At 38.8% G+C, this 19,835-nt stretch overlaps 2 protein-coding genes across 3 annotated transcripts in view; one reads left to right on the forward strand and one right to left on the reverse strand.

Annotated features, from left to right (window-relative positions):
- Nucleotides 1–14,712, forward strand: part of rhobtb3 (Rho related BTB domain containing 3) — a 41,316-nt gene extending 26,604 nt beyond the window's left edge. The window contains exons 8-13 of the mRNA XM_015035232.1: nucleotides 2,264–2,373; nucleotides 5,652–5,757; nucleotides 6,320–6,493; nucleotides 11,223–11,389; nucleotides 11,502–11,598; nucleotides 13,707–14,712. Of these exons, the coding sequence (XP_014890718.1) occupies nucleotides 2,264–2,373; nucleotides 5,652–5,757; nucleotides 6,320–6,493; nucleotides 11,223–11,389; nucleotides 11,502–11,598; nucleotides 13,707–13,825 (773 nt within the window). The 3' untranslated portion in view covers nucleotides 13,826–14,712. The remainder of the gene's footprint in view (nucleotides 1–2,263; nucleotides 2,374–5,651; nucleotides 5,758–6,319; nucleotides 6,494–11,222; nucleotides 11,390–11,501; nucleotides 11,599–13,706) is intronic.
- glrx (glutaredoxin (thioltransferase)) lies at nucleotides 13,421–18,437 on the reverse strand. Of its 2 annotated transcripts, none has more exons than XM_015035233.1 (3): nucleotides 18,150–18,435; nucleotides 17,249–17,373; nucleotides 13,421–13,846 (listed from the first exon to the last, which is right to left on the reverse strand). In XM_015035233.1, exons 1-2 carry the CDS (start codon nucleotides 18,354–18,356, stop codon nucleotides 17,260–17,262), a joined length of 321 nt encoding a protein of 106 aa, XP_014890719.1. In that variant the 5' UTR covers nucleotides 18,357–18,435; the 3' UTR covers nucleotides 13,421–13,846; nucleotides 17,249–17,259. The 2 variants fall into 2 exon arrangements, with proteins under 2 accessions (XP_014890719.1, XP_014890720.1); XM_015035234.1 differs by lacking the exon at nucleotides 13,421–13,846 and adding an exon at nucleotides 13,857–13,942 and having other exon boundaries at nucleotides 18,150–18,437.
- Nucleotides 18,438–19,835: the final 1,398 nt, after the last annotated feature.

Genomic DNA, 19,835 nt, shown 5'->3' on the forward strand with positions numbered 1-19,835 from the left:
CCCAAAAAAAAAAAAAAAAAAAAAAAAAAAATTGTTTGGCAATTTAACTTAAATTTATTTTTTCTTTTACCCCAAAAAAAAAAAAAAAAAAAAAAAAAAAATTGTTTGGCAATTTAACTTAAATTTATTTTTTCTTTTACCCCAAAAAAAAAAAAAAAAAAAAAAAAAAAAAAAAAAAAACAGTTTTCCAGCATCCCATTTGAGCATCACACCCACAGTGGGAGCTGTGTGCTGTGAGGTTTTTGCCACTTGGCTGTGTGAGGACAGTCACAGAGGCCATGACTTTGTGTGTGTGATGTTAACTCTCTGAGACTCTGTCTCCTTTTGTAGTGAGCGGCTGAATTATTGAAATTGTCGTTTGGATGCAGTTGTGTGGATGTGCATTTTCTGTGCATCGGCATGTGTATGTTTCTGGACACGGTTAGATTTATGGGTCCAGTTAGGTTAAAACAGCCATATTTACAGGAGGAAAAGTGTTTCCCCTCCCCCCTTATAGATTTACACCTAAATGTTTCAGATCATCAAAAAATATATATCTTAGACTATAATAGCATGAGTTAATACAAAAATAAGTTTTCAAATGACAGTTTGTCCAAACTAATCTGCACCTATTTCAAAAATTAATTTCTTCACTTTAGTAAATCTTACATGAACTGAGAACAATCACAGTTTTTTTTTTTTTTGGAAAGCTGAGTTCACATCCAGCTCTGGCTTCTTCCAGATCTAGAGAGTCAAGAAATTGTTCGATTAGAACTTATGTAACAAAATAATAGAAGATGAACTTTAAAAGCAGCACGTCTTCCTAAAGAAACTCAACTACCAAAACATGGTCAGAACCAGGAACAAAGATTTAAGTGACTGAGCGTTTTGACAAGGTCGTCGATTTCCTGAGGCATGTAGTTTAAATTCCTTCAGACCTTGTTATTTGAAAGTCACACAGCGGGGGGTGGGTGGAGGGAGACGAAAAGCTCCATATAAGAAAACTTGAAAGTTGTGGCCATTATTGCTGTGTATCTCAAATATGATAGTGGTTGAAACTGAGCCAAAACTTCTGGTCAATAAAACCTTCGTATCTCATTTTTCAGCATTAAAAATAAATTACGCGTGTGCACCTTAAGTTGCACGGCACTTGAAATGTAATCTACCAAATTAGTGCATCTAGGCAATTTTTTGTGAGATGATGACTGTGATTCAGTGTGTTTTGCAGCTACAGTTTTGATCTATAAATTATTGATTTACTGTCTAAAGTGTAGCTGCAGGAGTAATTTGCTTGTGGGACGTAGGAGATCAGACGAACAGGCGGTGACGTCATCATACGAGGAAAAAACTTAAACTGTGATGCGATAGAAGAAATAAATAAGTTATTTAGTTTTTGCTCAAAGCCCTCCAGCATGTTTGGAGTCGGACTGACATTTCTCTCCGAAGGTCAGTCTATCAGTAGATGATGATTTTAAACCTTGGTTATTTTCTAAATTAAGGTATAAATACCAAAAAATTATAGCAAACATCTGCTGAGTAAAATTGCACAGAGTATTCTGAAGGAGTCGGTGATCAAAGAATGTAAAATATTTGGAGACGGCTTGACGGCAACACAAATCATAAACATCCAGTTTGTTATTTTTATGTTTTATAGGAAAAATATGGAACCACAGATGTTGATTATGTTTTTTTTTTCATGGGATTAATGAATAGGACAAAAAAAGTTATTTTTTTTCTATTTGTCGTTTCTGGACCCTGTAACTAACGGCAACTCTCAGCTACGTTGGCAGCTGAAGAAATGAGGCTGAAATGATTTCACCATCATCTAAAATATTTCTCCTGCCTTGTCGACATCAATTATTTACATATTTTAAGGGATGAGCTGCTGCAGGGATGAGCCAACCTGTTGCTGACTGGACAATGTTGTTAGAGTTAAGATAACGATAGCACGAACAAGTTATCGCCCTAGAAGAAGAGAACTGGGTTAAGATTTTTTTGAACGTCACCAAAAATGATTTTCATCTCTGTTGTTGTAGAATAATAACCTGATGAAAAAAAAAAAATCTTATATTTTATATCGTTGATAGGTGCAGATTACATAAAAAGGTGCAGTTTATAAAAAGCTTTGACTGCAAGAGAGAGTGGAGAGTTCGGTGTTGAAAGCATGTGGGTGGTCAGAGCCCAGCGCCAAACAGAAAGTCTGTGCTTTTCTCAAAACCGCACCCTTGTGGAACCAAAAGGTGTGACTGTAGATGTATATGTTTTTTTGTTTGTTTGTTTTCAGGAGCGTGGGAGTGGGAGCATCTCCAGGAGGCCCTGGAGGAGAAGCTGAAGAATTCGCTCGCCGTGGCTCAGCTTATGGAGCGCATACGATCTCTTCTCAGCAGAGACAGGGTCAGCTCTGCTAAACGTCACATTACAGCACACAGAAAAACATTCGCTAACCCTTGAACCGTTCCTGGGTTTTTTTCTTAGGCAAAAAATTTAATATGCTACATTGGTTTGGGACATAAGGGGTTGTTTTACTCAAGTTGAAGGGAAATATGTGGGGTTAAAAATGTTCTAAGTGATTAAAAATGCAGTCGGTACTCTGTAGTTATCGCAGCTGCGTGTTACAGAGTACCAGCTTTTGCACTGCAGGGTTTGGCCGTTTCCTCTAAAAATACCTCAAGCTCAGTCTGATCAATTCTCCAGTTTTGCTATAGATTCTCAGTTGGATTGAAATCCTGACTTTGACTAGGTCACTCACCCAGCAATCCTTTTGATCTAAACCACAAACCAAGAACAAAAATTTGTTTTTTGTTTTTTTCCTGCAAATGAAAATTTTTAAAATGTTTTTTGTGAGTATTCTTTTCCTGCTCAGCAAGAATGAAAAGAACAAAGTATTCAGATTTGCAAACCCTTCCGGATTCATTTTTGCCTTTTTTGGGTGAATTTTTTTTATTTTTATTTTGTTTGGATAGAAAATATGTTTCGCCTACTCTCAGCAGCCGCAACAGAAAATGGGTCATCTAAACACTTGCTCCATTTAAACTATTTTAATTGAAAAAATGCGCCAACGTTTGCTTTTGAGAAAAAGTTACTGAATGTTTTTTGCCGTACTTGGTTAATAAATAAATAAACCGATAATTATTTTTTTTATAGCTAACATTTTCTATTCTGCATAGCATCACAACGTGGCTCAGGGACATAAAAACATGATTTATAAATGTGTATTTGTTTAAAAATTTAGTCTTTGAATAAAAATTTCACCCTAATCATTTTAAGAGTCCATTTGCATCCAGTGTATGAAGTGGACAGCCCTGATTCAGCCCAGTCTGCTGCAGTTCTTGCTGTATCTTTAAGGTTGCTGACTTTCTATAAATGTTGAGCAGCTTTCCTGTCCCTGCTGAGGAAAATCATGATATGCTGCCTTTCTTTCAAGATCCTGACGCTCTTCCGTAAAGCTCATATTTGTACATCTAATAACAACGTAACCCGCTTGCGATTCATTCTGAAAAATATTTGCAAAGCAAAGTGTTCTGTATGGAAAAAAAAAAAACAGCTATCTAATGAAATGCATGAAATCCATAACAGAGGTTAAACAGCTGAATTAAATTTTTTTTGAATGCATACAAAAAAAATGTGTTTATAGTTGCAGATTAAGAGGGCCTTCATTAGCAGGATCATATCAGTAATAATGTGTCTGTGATTATCATATTTACATAATCAGTGCCTCTAATCACCTCCCAGACACTGTGGGGATTAGCGCAACATAAACACGAGATGTTTTCCAAGAAGCAGAACGCAGGATCTGGAAGGGAGTCGCACTCGCATGGATGCCGTTTTCAGGCGGCCGCGTCGTGTTTTAGGTTGTCTATATTTAGAAAGCGCGAGGACACAACGCAGCAGACTTTTAACGTTTTGCTGGGCAGTGAGAACGTGTGATGCGGGGAAGACCCAACCGGCCTTTCTGGCACACCGGATGCTTCCACCTGAGGCGGCGGCGGCGGCGGCTGACGCAGAGTGGCAGGAGCGGTCATTTAACGTGGTGAGGCGCCACGATGTCCGGCCGCGATTCAATTCCTTCCTCTGCTGCAAACCTCGTCCTGGTCGTCGGCGCGCTCAGGAAATTCAGTTTTAAAACAAGCCTCTCTGTGTGGTTTGATTATGAAATGAAAAGCCTGGTTTCTGTTGCCACGTCCCTGGAATAATGCGCTCATCTCCCTGCAGCAGGGCAGCGTGAGAGCGAGAGGTCTTTGTGCTCCAGCAGACTGATAAAGGTCATGCAGTGGTAAAAGGATGCTTTATAACTCTCAGCTGTGAACACGCTTTGCACTATGCAAATGTTGACAAAAAAGTTTTTTTTTGTTTTTGTTTTTTTTTTTCCTTTAATATTCCATGTTTCATTTGCAGGGCGCTAAACATGTTCCGTATTTTGTACAAATCTGAAAAGTATGATGTGCATTTGTAGCCGGAACCTCACAAATCTCACATTTAAAAAAAAAAAAACAGAAAAAGAAATCTGTGTAAAAAGCTCCAGATAATGTTTGCCACAAAGCCACACAGCGAACATATGGAAGAACGTGATCACATGAGGAAAAAGTGAACAGTTTTGACCTGTGAGGATGTTTTTCCTTGAGCAGAGACAAGGACGCTGGTTAGAAATGATTGCATGAAACTAAATATTGGACACTAGAAGAAAACCTGAGGAAGGGCACGGAGGACAGAAGTAAATCACCTTTCAGCAGGACATTAAAAAAATTAATAATGTTTACAGATGCTCTCCCTCCAATGTGATTGAACTAGAACTATTTCGGGAAAAAAAGAAAAAGTTTTTAGTTTGTAGAAGTGGAAAGCTGATGGAGATGAACTACTTGCAGCTGTTATAATGAAAGATGGTTCAGTGAAATATTGATTCATGGGGAGTGAATACAAACGCTGGCCACACACGGTTCAGATTTTTATCTGCACAAAAACAATTGAAAAACATGCATCTCTTTCTTTCTAGTTAAAAATGATCAACTAGTTTGTTGCCCTGGTATATACAGTTCTAATGAAATACGTTAAAGTTTGCCGTACCTCAGGGCTGAAACGCTTCATTGGATTAATCGCGATTATTGAAATATTCGTTAACTGATTCAGTAATAGATTACTCGTTAACTGCAAATCGCCTTTCAGCAAAAGACCATTTGCTGAAAGGCAAAAAAAAAAAAAAAAAAAAAAAATCTACCCTTTAAAAAAAAAAAACCCCTGCTGCAGTTGTCACCGGTTGAATTCCTGGCCTCAGGCCATTTGCTGCATGTCTTTCCTCTTTCTCTCTCTCTTTCTCTCTCTGCCTTTCTTCCTGTCAAGCTACTAGAGCCATAAAGAAAACTTAAAAAAAAAAAAAAAGCTTAAATGTTTTATTAATAGGTGGTCTGGACGACCGTCTGCTCTCCAATTTTCATTCTCTGTCGGCCACTTGCCGTCCCGTCGGTCTTGGCTCTGCAGTTTGACTGTGTTTTATTGTAGCGCTGAGTAAAACTGGCAGGAGGGGCCATCTGTATTCTATGAGGGAGGCACAAAAGATGCTCAGCATGACAATTTTTCCTAGTAACAAGAAGCTGACACACAGCAGAGGAATGCTAACTAAACTCCTTATGGCTTTTTGCTCCCTTTCTCTGTGTGTGTGTGTGTGTGTGTGTGTGTAGAGCTCCAGGGACACGCCGAGTGCACGGGCAGCTCAACTCGGACCCCAGACCCTCGTCAACCTCTTTAATTCCCCTCTTTATTCGGACGTCATCTTCATGGTTCAAGGTGGGCGCAGTTAAGAAACACACTGACTGACAAACGCTGGCAGAGTCTCACACAGCAGGGTGAAGTGAATCATTAGCTCAGGTCGTCCATAAAGAGACACATTAAGGTAAAACAGTTGAAATGAAAGGCTCTAGGCTCTTTCCCACTTCTGTCATGTTTCCTCTCCACAAAAAGCTCCTCGTCTCTATTAAACGGAGAAATACAAGCAAAAGGGCCCAAAGCGTCCCATAATCAATATTTATCTCATAAAGAATGCAGCGAGCTTCTCCGAGCCATGCACCCCTGAGCCAAGTTAAAATTTTAGAGGTCAAAGAGTATTTCATAAAAGTATGTTTCTGTTGAATAAGTCGGAGACTCGCCACTGGCTGCTAAGTGCAGTTAATGAAGTAAATTTGCCCATTATGACTTTAGACTCCTTTTGTGATCATTTATTCCCGTGTCGCTACAAGCGAAACGCGTCTATTATCAGCGCTAATCGTTTGTTCTCTCCAGTTCTTTACCTTTCAGGGATTTTTTTTTGCCGAACTAAACTGTAAACCCTGCCGATTAATGTGTAATTCAGGAAGCGTGCTGCCCGCCCACCGGGCGGTGCTGGTGGCCCGCTGTGACGTGATGGCGGCCATGTTCAGCGGAAAGTACGCCGAGGCCCGGAGCAGAGTGGTTCCCATCCACGGCGTCTCCTCGGACACCTTTCTGTCTTTTCTGGAGTACCTCTACACTGACTCCTGCTGTCCTGGTGAGGTTACTGCACTCAGCCGACCCACAGGTGGAACTGTTTCTGCTTGATACAAAGAAATGACAGCGTGGGAAATGTGTTCTGCAGAGCATCTAGGGTTGCATTTAGCTAACTTTTAGACTGGATAAGGGCTGAAATAGATGTCCTGAAATAGAAAATATCCTAAAACTACATACAGTAGAGTAGAGCATCCTTCACAGACAAATCTTTTATTTTAGTTGCATAATTTCACTGAGAAACAATGTGATAAATCTGTCTTAATTTGATCGCATTTATTTAGGAATAAAAAAAAGGTGAAGTTAAATTCTTTTTTCTCTTTTTAACATAATCAGAAGGGTTATTAGCAACCCTGATGCTAAGACTTTGTGTAGCCAACCTTTACCAGTAGGACAGCATTTAGTCACATTTCACAGAGAGAGAAGGATCTCTGACCTTTCATCTTTGGGCCATTTTTCTAGAGTTCTCGATTGTCTTTTCTGTTCTTTGCTCTTCAATTCACCCCGCGTGTTTTCTTAGGGTTTTAGGTATGGCTGAGACGATTAATCGTGATGAATTGATTATTGAAATAATCATCAACTAATTTAGTAATCGATTAATCGCCAAGTCAGAAGAAGGTTAAAAAACCCCAGTAATTAAACCAAAGCTGCCCAAAATATATATACATTCAGCATTTAAGATAAAAAAATACTTTTGTCTGTAAATGTGTTTTACCCAGAACTCCCTAAGTGGTGTAGTTTTAGTTTCACCCGGTTCAAATTCTATAAAAGAATGTTATGTTGTTGCATTTAGGCGATAAAATATGTATTTTCTTTCTTTATAAAAAAGGATTTGCATCATTAATGTATATCTAATATTGTAGAAAAAGGCTTAAGTGGTTAAATGAAAAATCTGCAGAATGTGCCAATTTTTTTTCTCGATTAATCGGTTGAATCACTGATAGATTAATCGATAATAATCGTTAGCTGCAGCCCTGGTTTTAGGGGACTTGCTTGTCACAGTTCCAGCTGAAAGCGTCATCATTCATCACTCTTTCTCTGATTGTAGACGTGTAGATCAGGATGATCATCTGATATCTTGACAGCATTTACTGACTGATGATGACAAACTCACATCTGCCTTTTTCAATGAGATCTTCTCTTATCTTTCCCATTTTGAAGAATAACGTGTGTCTCTGTCACCTTGTATTCATGCCTCATAAGAGATGGTTGTCAATCAGGGATTTTACTAGAGCAATTATTTGTTAACGTGTCATTTTCTCTGAATAAATGTTCTCAAATTAAAGGTTAGATTGCTCCTAATTTTCACAGTGGAATCACGTTGCTGCAGCTTCTATACAGCCGTATGCAGCGCTGGATCTAAAAATGAGGAATCTCCCTGTGAGCAAGTTGTCAATAGACGCTTGATTAGTTCGTAGCAGAGCTCGGGGTCTCTCCGCATGCTGTGGAAATGAGCCCCACGAAGAAATGGGCAAACAACAGAGGCGTGTATGAGCGTTTCCACCCGGCCCTCAGTCACAAACCTAAGCCTTAAACAAAGACGCAGACGACTGGTCTTATCGTCCATCTGCGAAAGCGCAACGTGTTGCCAGTGTTCGTCTCGGGAGACGCTAGGAAAACAGCACTGAGCTTAAAATTCAATTAGATTTAGGGGGGGAGGCTTGAAATCGGACCGTGGCATTGCTGCCTCAGCTGCCAAGTCACAGCTCCACACATGTTGTTTTCCACTGTCGCACATTTCACTTTGAGAGCACTCAGCTGATAGATCGCTTGTTGTGACATTGAGATGCAGTGATATTTATGCACCTGGTTACAACCTCTATGACACTAACTTCAACTGAGCAGAATGTACTTCTAAAGATATCTAAGCTTCCTTTGCCTTCATTTTAAACTCATCACTGATCATTTCTACTTCTGGCTCTTCTTGATCCAGTTTCCACAGCGTCTCTTTAGAGCAGAGCTGTCCAAGCTTTTCTACATTTAGGCCGAAATCGTCAAGTTGAGAGCACTCAAGGGCCGATTTTAGGTTTTTTATTAGGCTTAGTGGCTTTTATTTGAGAGGAGTTAGATGGGAAAGTAAGTGATGAAAGAGGGGAAGACATGGGGCAAAGGTCATGAGGCCGGGAATCAAACCTGTGACGTCCTCGTCGAGGACAGAAGGCCTTCATACGTGGGTTGTCCTTGAACACTGCGCCACCACAGCACCCTGCATTTTGTTTTTCTAAATTAAAACTAAACTGGAGAGATTTACTTCTTAAGACATTTGTCATAATATTTCAATAATATAATGAATAGACACTATTTTGATAAAGCAGTCTAATTTTTGTAAAAAAAAAACAAAAAAACCTGTAAATCTGAGTTGATCCAATATAAAAGCAGAGTCTTGCACAGTTGCTCTATTAAATGACAGATAAACATTTTTCAAAGCTTTTTGTTGGTTTATTGTCTTCACATACAATCATCTGCACCAGTAAATCAGCTGGGTGGTAAATCGGTGCACAGCTGCTAATGTCCCAGTTTCTCTTTACGTACTTTAATAAAAAGGGATCCAACGGATTCCTGCTCTCTTTGCCATACAAAGAGCCATTTCTGCCATCAGTCCAGCTAAATAAAAAAAAAAATCATTTTACAGTTTTAAGATAAAGAGAAACACAAAGCTTTAGTAAAAAGAGGATGGATGTATTTTCTTCATATGAAATGCTGATATTTAAGGAAAATTATGTAAAATGATGAGATAGTTTACAACGTGACGACAAAAATCCATTGAAAGAAATATCACTAGTACTTTTAGCGTCATCCTGTTGTGGAGACTCAAAGCAATTATCTACTGAAAACACAGGAAAAAACCCACTAAAATGTTAATCACATCACATTATTAATAATAAAAGAGTCATTATGCTGCACTCCACTGGGACAGAAAAACAGCAATGAAAATCATGTTTTCTAAACTTCCTGTCTTCCTGAAAGCTTGAGTTTGAAATCAATAAAAAAAAAAAAAGACAGAACAAATGTGCAAACTCCAGCTCAGCCTTATTGTTATCTGTTGTGAGCCTTGCTCTCTCCCAGCCTGGATGATCCACAGAAATGCTGTTAAATACTAGCTGCTCTGGCTCCACTGATACTGACAGCTGCTAACTGTGAACGTTCTTCCAGCTTTAATCATTTCCACAATGCAGATGTTGTTGGTATTCGCTCTGTCCTGGGAATGTTTATGTATTAAAAAATTACTGGATTTTTTTCCATTTCTCAGTGCATCTCTAGTAATAAGAGCTAGGTAGAGCACAAAGGCTTTTAGAGTCACACCACTTGGCACTAGTGTCTGGAAATGAAAACGTTTCTCTCCTTCAGTGATGCTGTGAAAAGCAATATTGCAACTTTGAGGACTCCTGTAATTATTGCTTGTCTGCAGGATATTGCAACACATTCATATTGTAGTGGCAATTAAAAACAAAAAAAAAACTCTACGTTTATTCCTTAATATCAGGCTTAAATACCCTTAGGACGAGCATCTCTGTTTTCGCAGAGCTACAGCTTTATATCCACTCATGACTTCAGGAACATTGAGACCAAGAAGAGCAGCTCCTGAAGCTGCAGCAGCCCTTAAATTACATCAGACCCCCGGCGCTCAAGGTCAGCACAAGGTAACTCCGCGAGTATCAGTGACAAACGGAGCAGCTATCAAAGCAGCGGGGCTAGCGTGGCGCTTCGCCCAGAGAATACGGTCTGAACATATGAAAGGAGACGTTCCTAACGCTCGTTTGAGCAATTGTGCAGCCAGACATAACAAAGCCTTCTGTGTTTGCTGCTGCTGAGCTGATGGTGCAGCAGCAGCAGCAGCACGTCTGAGGCGCGTACAGGAGGAGGGAGAGACGGGCGGTGTGAGCATGATGAGGCAAAACAGTGCTGAACGTGGGGTTGGACATGAGTAACAGGAAATATCAGCCTGCACTGGCACAGTTTGAGTGGGTATTTTAACATCATCCAGCTGAATTAGTTTCTTTTTTTTTTTTTTTTCCTTAATTGAATTCAAGAAGATGGAAGATGGTCGTGGACGTCGTAGTCAAAGCTTGTGTGATATGTAATTAAACTTTGGGATGTAGTCATGTTTGGAGTCTTTGTTTAGGATTGTTAATGCGTGTCAGGGGTAAATATAACATTTAAAATGGTATTTTTCTGTATTGCATTAGCTTTGAGACAAAAAAAACAGCAACATAATGTGGTACTGTAACCCACATTTTACTGAAATCACCTTTTCGCTTAAAAATACCTGCTGGAATAAGTTTCATGTCTAGCTTTATGTCTGTAAAACATAAAAATATCACCAGTTACAACGAAAGACATTTGTTTCTCGTTCATTTCAGAAATCTTTATCAAGCTGCTATTTTTGGCAAGTAATCTTTGATAGAAAATATTGTTTAGCATTAAGAGTCCCGATTTATATTTCGTTGATTGAGACGACCCGTAAAAGAAAAATATGCATTTGTATTGTTTATATGACATAAAATCTAAATATGAATGTTCCTGATGAGCATGTTTGGCTTTAGAAGACGTCAGTGATGGCAGATGAATCAGCTTACACGTGTTCACTCATTTGCCCTGTATTGAAATCGAGGAACGAGAGATTTGTGACTACGTGAGTCTTTTCTGACCCGCACCAGGTCATTTTTGACTCATTTTAAAGGATGTTAGACAGAAATCTGTGTGTGTGTGTGTTTTTTTTTCTGTGTGTCCAGCCAGTGTGCTGCAAGCCATGGCGGTGCTGGTCTGCGCCGAGATGTACCAGGTGAAACGGCTCCAGCACCTGTGCGAGGTGTGCGTGTGCGCTTACCTACAGAGCATGCCCAGCAGGGAGCTGTCGTCGACGGGGATCAGCGTGGTTCGACTGCTGCGCAGAGCGAAGGTGGGGTGCCGCCGAGGCCGCTGTGCGGCTTGAAAAGAGACGGACTTCAGAGGGAAAAGTAAAAAAAAAAAAAAAAAAAAAAATGCTCTGTTGGTTTGCTTTGAATTGCCAGTGTCACAACGCGGAGCAGCTGTACATCTGGCTCCTCCACTTCATCGCCAACAACTACCTGATCTTCAGTCATAAACCCGACTTCCTGGAGCTGTCAGGTCAGTGGGAAAGCTAATATTTCATGATGCTTAAAAGTCGCATCTATGATTTCTTTCTTTCTTAATTTTTAATACAGCAGAATACATCCACGCTGCTACCACGTTGTGAGTGGGATTTTTGCTGAAATAGACACAAATCAGTGTGAGACACTTTCTGTTTTAAGTGTTTAAGTTCAGAGATGTTAGCAGAACGACAATGTTCAGTTTCGATAATAGATCAATGAATGTAATTTAGAGATGAGTCAATAAAGTTAATAAATCACCCAAAGCTATTTGCTCCCATGTGTTGTGGTTGCACTAATTAAAAGGTCATTTACATTTCAGTACAAACACAGTTAACCTCTGAAATGAGCCTGTCAGCCCTTAATAACAATATTGCAAATTGTTTTTAATAGTGATCATTTGCTTTGCAAAATGTTACTAATTAGGATTCAAAATGGTTACCATATAGAAAAATAACATTTATAGATCCACCAGTTAACGATACCTGAATTTTTCTGTTCTTTGGTATATTTTCAGAGATGAATGTAGGCAAATTTTGATTCATTTTAATAAAAGCTTTTTTTTTTTTAGTTCAGACGCGTCTATCTACATAATCAAAATTATTAATACCAAAAGTAAAATATGACTCATTTTTCTAATTATTCATTAATTAATAACTGTGAGTCATTTCTGAAGCGAATGTGGCCTCTGCTCTTCTAGGATGTCTTATCAGCAGTACAAGAGTGTGTTTGCATTTCAATTTAGTATAAGTTTAAATTAGTTGAATTCGGACGGCGAGGCTGAGGATTCCCAAACCGAACTTCTACATACACATACAGTATCTTACAAATAATATAGCTGCTTATGCAAATGATACTTTACAGAAAAGGCATCTATTTTTCCCCCCCACTGTAAATAGAGGTGGAAGGCGGAGCGACATTAATAACCTTCCTGTGTGAAACAGGAACATGAAAAGCTTTTCCTGCCAGCTGATTTGCATCAGTTGAGGTTCAAGGCGACGACTTCGTTGTGTTTTACTCGCCTCAGTAAAACACGTTCATGTTTTGGACCTCTACTGTAATTTAACCGGGTTCCTGCACAGTCTTGAAAAGTATGTGAAATTAGCTTTTATCGTTTTGCAACTTTGCATAAACATGAAAAAAAAACAAAAAAAAACATGGAGGATGGAAAAACGTTTCAGTTTCAATTTTGTGTTCATTTATCAGTACATTAACAAATATAGGAAAACTTTAGATATTTTAAATTATATCCAATTAATATTTTTATATCCAAGTGCCATCCTTTCACATATCAACCTTGGTTTCTTTTTTAGATTTATTGTTGTGGTTATTCAATTTGTTAAGGGTCCATTTTGCAGTTTTTAAGGCCTCTAACGTCCTTTAATCTCAGCTCTGAAACAAAATAAACATACAAAATAATACCTTTAATATTAAAGAACTGGTATTTAATGTGGGGTAATAATTTGGAGATTTAACGACTCTTAACTGTAATACAGCTTGGAATAAGGATAATGCGACTTGGTTTGGATGCCAGAAAGATAACGTAGAAAACAAACTGAATCAATTTGTTTAATAATTTGGGATATATATGGATAATAAAACCAACTAGATGCCGTTTTCATTCTCCAAAAAATCATTAAGAAAAATAAATTACATTCTATGAGTAACTGGGAAATGTGTTGGAACCCTAAATGAAACCAAACACAAGTAAAAGTCCACTGATAATTTGTCTGATTGGTGGAGTTTATAGCTGTTGTGCATTTACCAGGCGACAACAAAGCGGATAAATCCAGCCTAATTGCATTGAATAACACCAACACTGCAAAGCAGAAACTGTTTTATTGTGTTCATCAATCACACAGGACTCGATATGCTACTGGACGGATACTTAAGGGCACAATCTGGCTGGGGACACAAATTTTAGATATTTTATCCTCTTTGGCTTCGACTAAGAACATTTTACTGTTAATGTACATAGGAGCATTGTAAACATTTCCATATCGTTCTTCTTCGTGGGCATTCAGCCACATATTTGCGCTTTCAGCTGTAACCGATTCTTGCTCTTCATGTCGTCATCTTTTTTTCTTTTTTTTTTTAAATTTCCAGAGGAGGAGCGCGAGCAGGTGGAGCGGCTTCGCTGGCCATCCAGAGGATACCTGCAGGAGCTCAGCGAGTATCAGCAGCGGCGGCGCAAGCTTCGCAAGTCCCGCTGCTTGGTCATGTGACCACACCTGGAGGCCCCCGCCCTGCAGGAAAGGAACAGGGGGTGGGACGGAGGAAAGGAATCAAGGGAGGGAATGACCCGAGTGAGGAGAGGATGGTTGACTGAGACAAAGGTTTGACTTTGTGGAATAACACAGGAAAGGACGAGTGGAGAGACAACAACAACAAAAAATAAATAAATAAATAAACGGATCGGTCGGGACACGAGTCTCCGCTTCTTCCTCCCTCCTTTGCCTACGGACTGTTGCGACACGGGCAATACGAAACGACTGATCCTTAAAAACCCAATAGGACTTTAAAAACGACCGTCTGACCTCTGGTCGGAGGCTCTGTGATAGATTATATTTTCTACTGGCAGCACTGGCAATACAGCGAGCTTCAAAGACAAAACGCCGGAAAACAAACCAGCATCAATTATATGCAGATTGTTTGAAGCTTGTTCCTAATGTAACTTCAGGTTGAGAAAAAAAAAAAAAAAAAGAAGAAAAAAAAACACACTGAAAATGAGGAAGTGGCAGATCTGTTTGGTGCAACGTCTGTTCTGTCTGGACACGGGGCCAAAGTGGTCGAACCCCTTACAGTTTTTACACATTGACACATTAAAACCACAAACCTTCAGTGTGTTTTAATGGTATTTTATGTGATTGACCAACAAAAAAAAAAAAAAGAAAGAAACTTTTTGTGGTGGAAAGCAGAAACAATACGGATTTTTATTTTTATTTTTTATTTTATTTAATAAAGTGTGGCATGTGTTTGTATTCACGCCCTCGAGGTAAAACCGTGTAGCTTCAAGCTACGGCTTGTTCTTCCATATGGTGAAAGATCAACACACTCAGAGCTCTAGCTAAGCCAAAACTGTACAGAAAATAAACACATTTGTATTTAAGATTAAAAAAAAAAAACCTTCTTTGACTGTAAATATGTTCTACCCAGAACTCCTAAAGTGTTACGGCTTTAGCTTCACACCATTCAAATTCTGTAAAATAAATAAATAGATTTAAAAAATCTCATATTCAGCACCTTTTGCACTCGTATATGAACGAGTCAATCCAAAAAATGCATCAGCAGATTAGTCGCACACTTTATGAACTTTTCACATGTTGATGTTAGGAAGGCTGTTATTGTATTTTCAGCACTAAAATGTTTATTTTATTATTTAAATAAGTATTTTTGTTTGCATCACTAAATGTGTTCCTGTTATTTTATAAAAAAAAAAAAGCCTCAGCGGTTCGGTAAAAATCTGCAGAAGATGCCAATTTTTTAATCGATTAATCATCAGAATAACTGATTACTAAAACAATCATTAGCTGCGACTGCAAAATGATGTGAGTTTCTTCTGCCAGTCTTCAATGACTAACAGTTGTCCTTCTGAAGATTTTTATTTATGTAAATTAGAATAGGGGGGAGGGGGACAAATACAAATTCATGCCATCATTTTTCAAACTCGCGCACCATTTTGTGTTGGTCCATCGCATAAAACCCCGATGAAACTCAATAAAGTTTTGTGGTTGCGACGAGTCGAGACGTGAACAGATCCAGTGTGTGTGTCCGTGTCCTGATGGATTGATAATCGTCACGGCGCTCGCGCGCGCACACACCCGGCGTTTCTTAAGAGCAGAAACACCCGACAGCCCCGTCAGCTGGAGCGAGATAAGGAGCCGAGGCAAATTACAAAACTGCCCCGGTTTCCGTCTGTAATATATCAGAAGCTCAGATTAGCTTTTTGAGCAGGACCAATTTAATTGCAATTTCGAATTTTATTGCCCGATCACTAAAGCATCTCGTCGGGAGGAGAAGGGGAGTGGGGGGTAAATTTCATCGTCTCGTTAGACGCAATATATTTTGATCACAGCTTGGTTTAAACGAGGGCATTTTTCACTTGCACTGACAAAAAAAAAAAAAAAAAAAAAGTCTGAATTTAAATCCTTTAAACAGACGTTGTGAAGGCTGTAAGGTGAATTAAAAGTGTTTTATGCACTAAATGTAAACATTAATCACTATATTTTTTACATTATTAGTCTAATCTGTTTAGGTTTAGCTTTTTTTACAATGTTTTTGGTGCATTGAAAACATATTGAATAGTCCTTATTGGGAGCGTTTAGACCGACATAAAACGTATCGGATTCCTCAGAAGTGGAATTGAAAAGAACATGAATCACTACAGGAAAAACCTTGCTGCCTCTGAGTTACAACGATATTCATTTTATCCTGTTTGATTTGTTGCTATCCTTTCCTCTTAAGCAAGATTATTTTTAATCATAACGGGATTTATGATTTATGGTGCTGCAATTATTTTTGTAAACTCTATAACCTGTGGGCGTGTCCTTAAACGTGACGTAGAGACGACGTGGCTGCACTAATTTACAGTCGGACTTTTCGCTGCTATTTACAAGTGAAGTGTGTAAGTGAAACTCATCAGTGACCAGTTTTTACAGCTCTTTGTGTATCCCATGGATTACTATCAATGTACAATAACTAATCGCGCCGTCTGTGGCATTAGTCGGAGCAACTAGCTTGAGTAGCTGTGCAGAAACGTAGCCGAGATCCGTGTGTCGCCATCGGTCCGTTTCACCTGAAGGACGCCAAATTCGGCATCCGACGAGAAGTCCTCGGATAAATCTGAATTCGCGAGCAACAGCAGTAAATGGCAGGTGAAACTCTGGACTGTGAAACAAAAGTGGGACCCGGCGAGAACCCGGCCGGGCCCGAGCTGTACAGACTGTAGATAACACAGTGTCTGACTTTAAATAAAGACTTGTTTTAGAACGAACACGCCGCCGCTGCTCTCTGTGTGGACGGTTAGCGTTTCATTTCCTCCAGTTAATCCTGCTGATTGTTGGCCTGTTTTGAGCAGTAATGGACAGTTTTACCTGCATGGTGCTTATGGGGGTTCCCAAGAAATCTGGACATTTTTTTTCCCAGGTCTGGTTTGGTATGCAAGAAGAAAACAGTGTGAAACTGCGAGATGTTCTACGGTTGAACGAAACCATTTCTTTGTTGGTGCTTCAAGAGTTCCTTCAGCAGAGAAGATGCATAAAAAAAACCCTGCTGTTTGCCTTCTGGGAGAATCTTAAACCACCCAGTTGATGCTTAGTGGCATTAAAGTTTCAGTTTTGTCTGAGCTGACCTTTCAAGACCTCTGGAAACATTTCTTAATATCTTTAAAATGATAGCGGCACAAACAAAAATATTTTTGCTGCACAAACGTTTGACACCAATTCTGTCTGATTTGAAGAAGGCATGGGGGGGGGGCAACTTCACTCAGGTGAAAAACCTGGCAAAATAGTAGAATAAATACATAAAGGCATTCACAATTTAAACAAAAAGTGCTGACAAAACATAATCGAGTTGGGAAAAGTGTTACATTTTGGCAAGACAAAAGTCATAGGAACTGAAGGCAGCAGGAAGATGCAAGAGTTTGGTACCTGGAAGCAGATCACTGAAGGGCCCCGATGGACTCCAGCATTCCCTTCAGCTTGCCACTCTTGTCCAGCTCTTGCACGTCACTTCCTCCTCCCACACACTTCTCACCAATAAACACCCGTGGGACCTGCAATTTTTTAGCCATCGTGGGAAAGAACAAAGACTGGTGAACGGATGAATAGCGTGACAATTACCCACACCCCTTAGTAAAGATCAGTACAAATAAATGACGTTATAATCTCTTAGAGGAGGAGTGGCATAGAAAAAATACAACCAAGAAACAAGAACTGTTCCTAAACCATTTCTCAAAATTATTTGAAGCTTAAACATTGTTTGAGCTGTGACTGCCTTTTATTTTAAGATGATCCATAAGGTTTTTACGCGGTCGTCCGTAGCTTTTGCTTTACCTAAGAGTCCTAATGTAACATGAATCCTCCAAAAGGTGAAGCATGTCACTTGGTGGAGTCCACTCAGTGTGGACATTACGACTTTTACATTCGGGTAAATTTATGACAGATTCACACCTTTTCATAAAAATAAGATTTTATTACAACGTTAAATAGAATAAAAGTCTTTTTGTGCACCACGTTCAGTACTTCCCCTATTCTTGCAGATTTTTTTTTTTTAGGAGAAAACGACTCAAGAATAATTTAAAATAGTGATAATTATATTAAAAATTTTTCCAACGAAAAAATAGCATCTAGTACATAAGTTCTAAAAAAAATAAACTTAGAATTTTAATAAATAATAAAAGAAATACGAGCGGTTCCGTTTCGTCATGATGATTCGTGGATATAATATAAACAACAGTTAAAAGAGGTTGCGTAGGGAAACTTATCCTATAAGGATAGATAATAAACTAACATGCGTTATTTAAAAGGATGAAGAAGGTGAGGAGTTTACCGATCGGGCTCCGGTGGTTTCCAGGAAATAGTCCTGGAGGCTGTCCATGTCGCTGCGCCCACTGATATTAATACACTCCAAATGGCCAGGCTTGAACTGGTATTTGGAAAATACGTCCTGAGCCATAACACAGTAGGGACATGACGGCTTCAGAAAGACCACCACTTTGTCCCCTTTAATCTGAGCCTTCACGAACTGCTGCGCCATCTTAATTTTCTTTGAAAATTTCTGGGTTTGTTCTGATGAGGCGTTCAATGTCGTCACCGAGAGGATGATTGTGTTTGAACGTTTAAATAACGGGTGACGTTGAAGGCATGAAGACTATCTTAAAGACACACGACTTATTTTCTCAGAGCGCAATTATCATTCATGTTTACATTAATACTTATAAAATACTGTATAGCAACAGATGCTTAAATAAGCATTTATGGCTAATTTCTTGAAATAAAAATGGAGTGTGTCGTTGTAAGTCACCGTGATAGTGATAGCCCACCTGCCACTAGCAGCATTTTAGATAATTTTAACTTATAAGCTAATGTTTGCATATTTAAGAGTAAATCCATATTAACATAATGGCATTAGCTCACACTCTACTGGTAGCATTTAAGCCTTTTTTTATTTATTTTTTTATGAGAAAGCTACAGCTTTCCATGCTGAATGGAGTAAAGCAATGTTAGTCAACATAGTGGTCATAGCCCACGACATAATTCAGCTAACCTTAATTCTTACATGAGCAGCCAGTTTTCTGTCCGTAAATTTGAGTTTTGGAAGAACTCATTCAATTCAGTTTTAGAATAAAACGCCCCATATTAAGAAAAACAAGGCATATTTACAGCTGCAATGATTACATTTATTAAGACATTTTTCTGTCAGTTGAGAATGACCTAAGTGATTTCAAGAAATACACATAAAATAAAATTGTAAGTATTTTTAAAGGTTCCTCTTTACATACATGTAGAATTAAGGGTTTTGAGACAAAACCTGAGATGTTATATACACTTCAGGATGGATTTTAACAATGTCGGTTTACTAAAGTTTGAAGAAAGTACACATCTTTGAGGAAACATTTTCCTTATACAAAGCTTTTGGAGTTACTTCAGAATAACTTAAGTGGCTAATGACCAAGCCCAGAAGTTGGGGTAAGTTCAGAATGTCAGAAAAGCATCTGACATTCTAAAAATGACAGAGACATATTTCCATGTAAACCAAGTTGATTTTTATTGAAATGTCTTACATTGTCAGGAGAGCAAGATGACATTTCAGTCCAAATTTTCTTGTTTTGCTTGGGTATATTTTTTTTTATTTTGCTCATTAAGACTGGTCAAACCCCTTATTACATTAAGTCACATTAGGCCATCTCATGTTGTTCTAACCAAACTCAAGACAATTTCTGATTAGGACAGAAACCCTTGGAATGCTGAAGAGGACGACTCAGTCAACGGGACAACACCGTGGAGACTTTAAAGGGGGGCGGGAGGGGGGAAGAAAAAAAAAAGGCATGCTAAAAGTAATTTATGTGATCCAAATCTGTGAGATGTTGTGACATGTATCCAAACATACAAGTTTTAATATTTCTGTCAAAAATAACCAGAAAAGGGGAAACAAGTAGTTTTTTTTTTCACTGATTCTGGCAGAAAACCAAAACAGCCAGTCTGCTGCAGAGACTGACTTTAAGGAAGAATGCCA

This window comes from Poecilia latipinna, unplaced genomic scaffold, assembly GCF_001443285.1.
Source record: "Poecilia latipinna isolate Pla-1442-1.1 unplaced genomic scaffold, P_latipinna-1.0 Scaffold329, whole genome shotgun sequence".
Taxonomy (NCBI): Eukaryota; Metazoa; Chordata; class Actinopteri; order Cyprinodontiformes; family Poeciliidae; genus Poecilia; species Poecilia latipinna.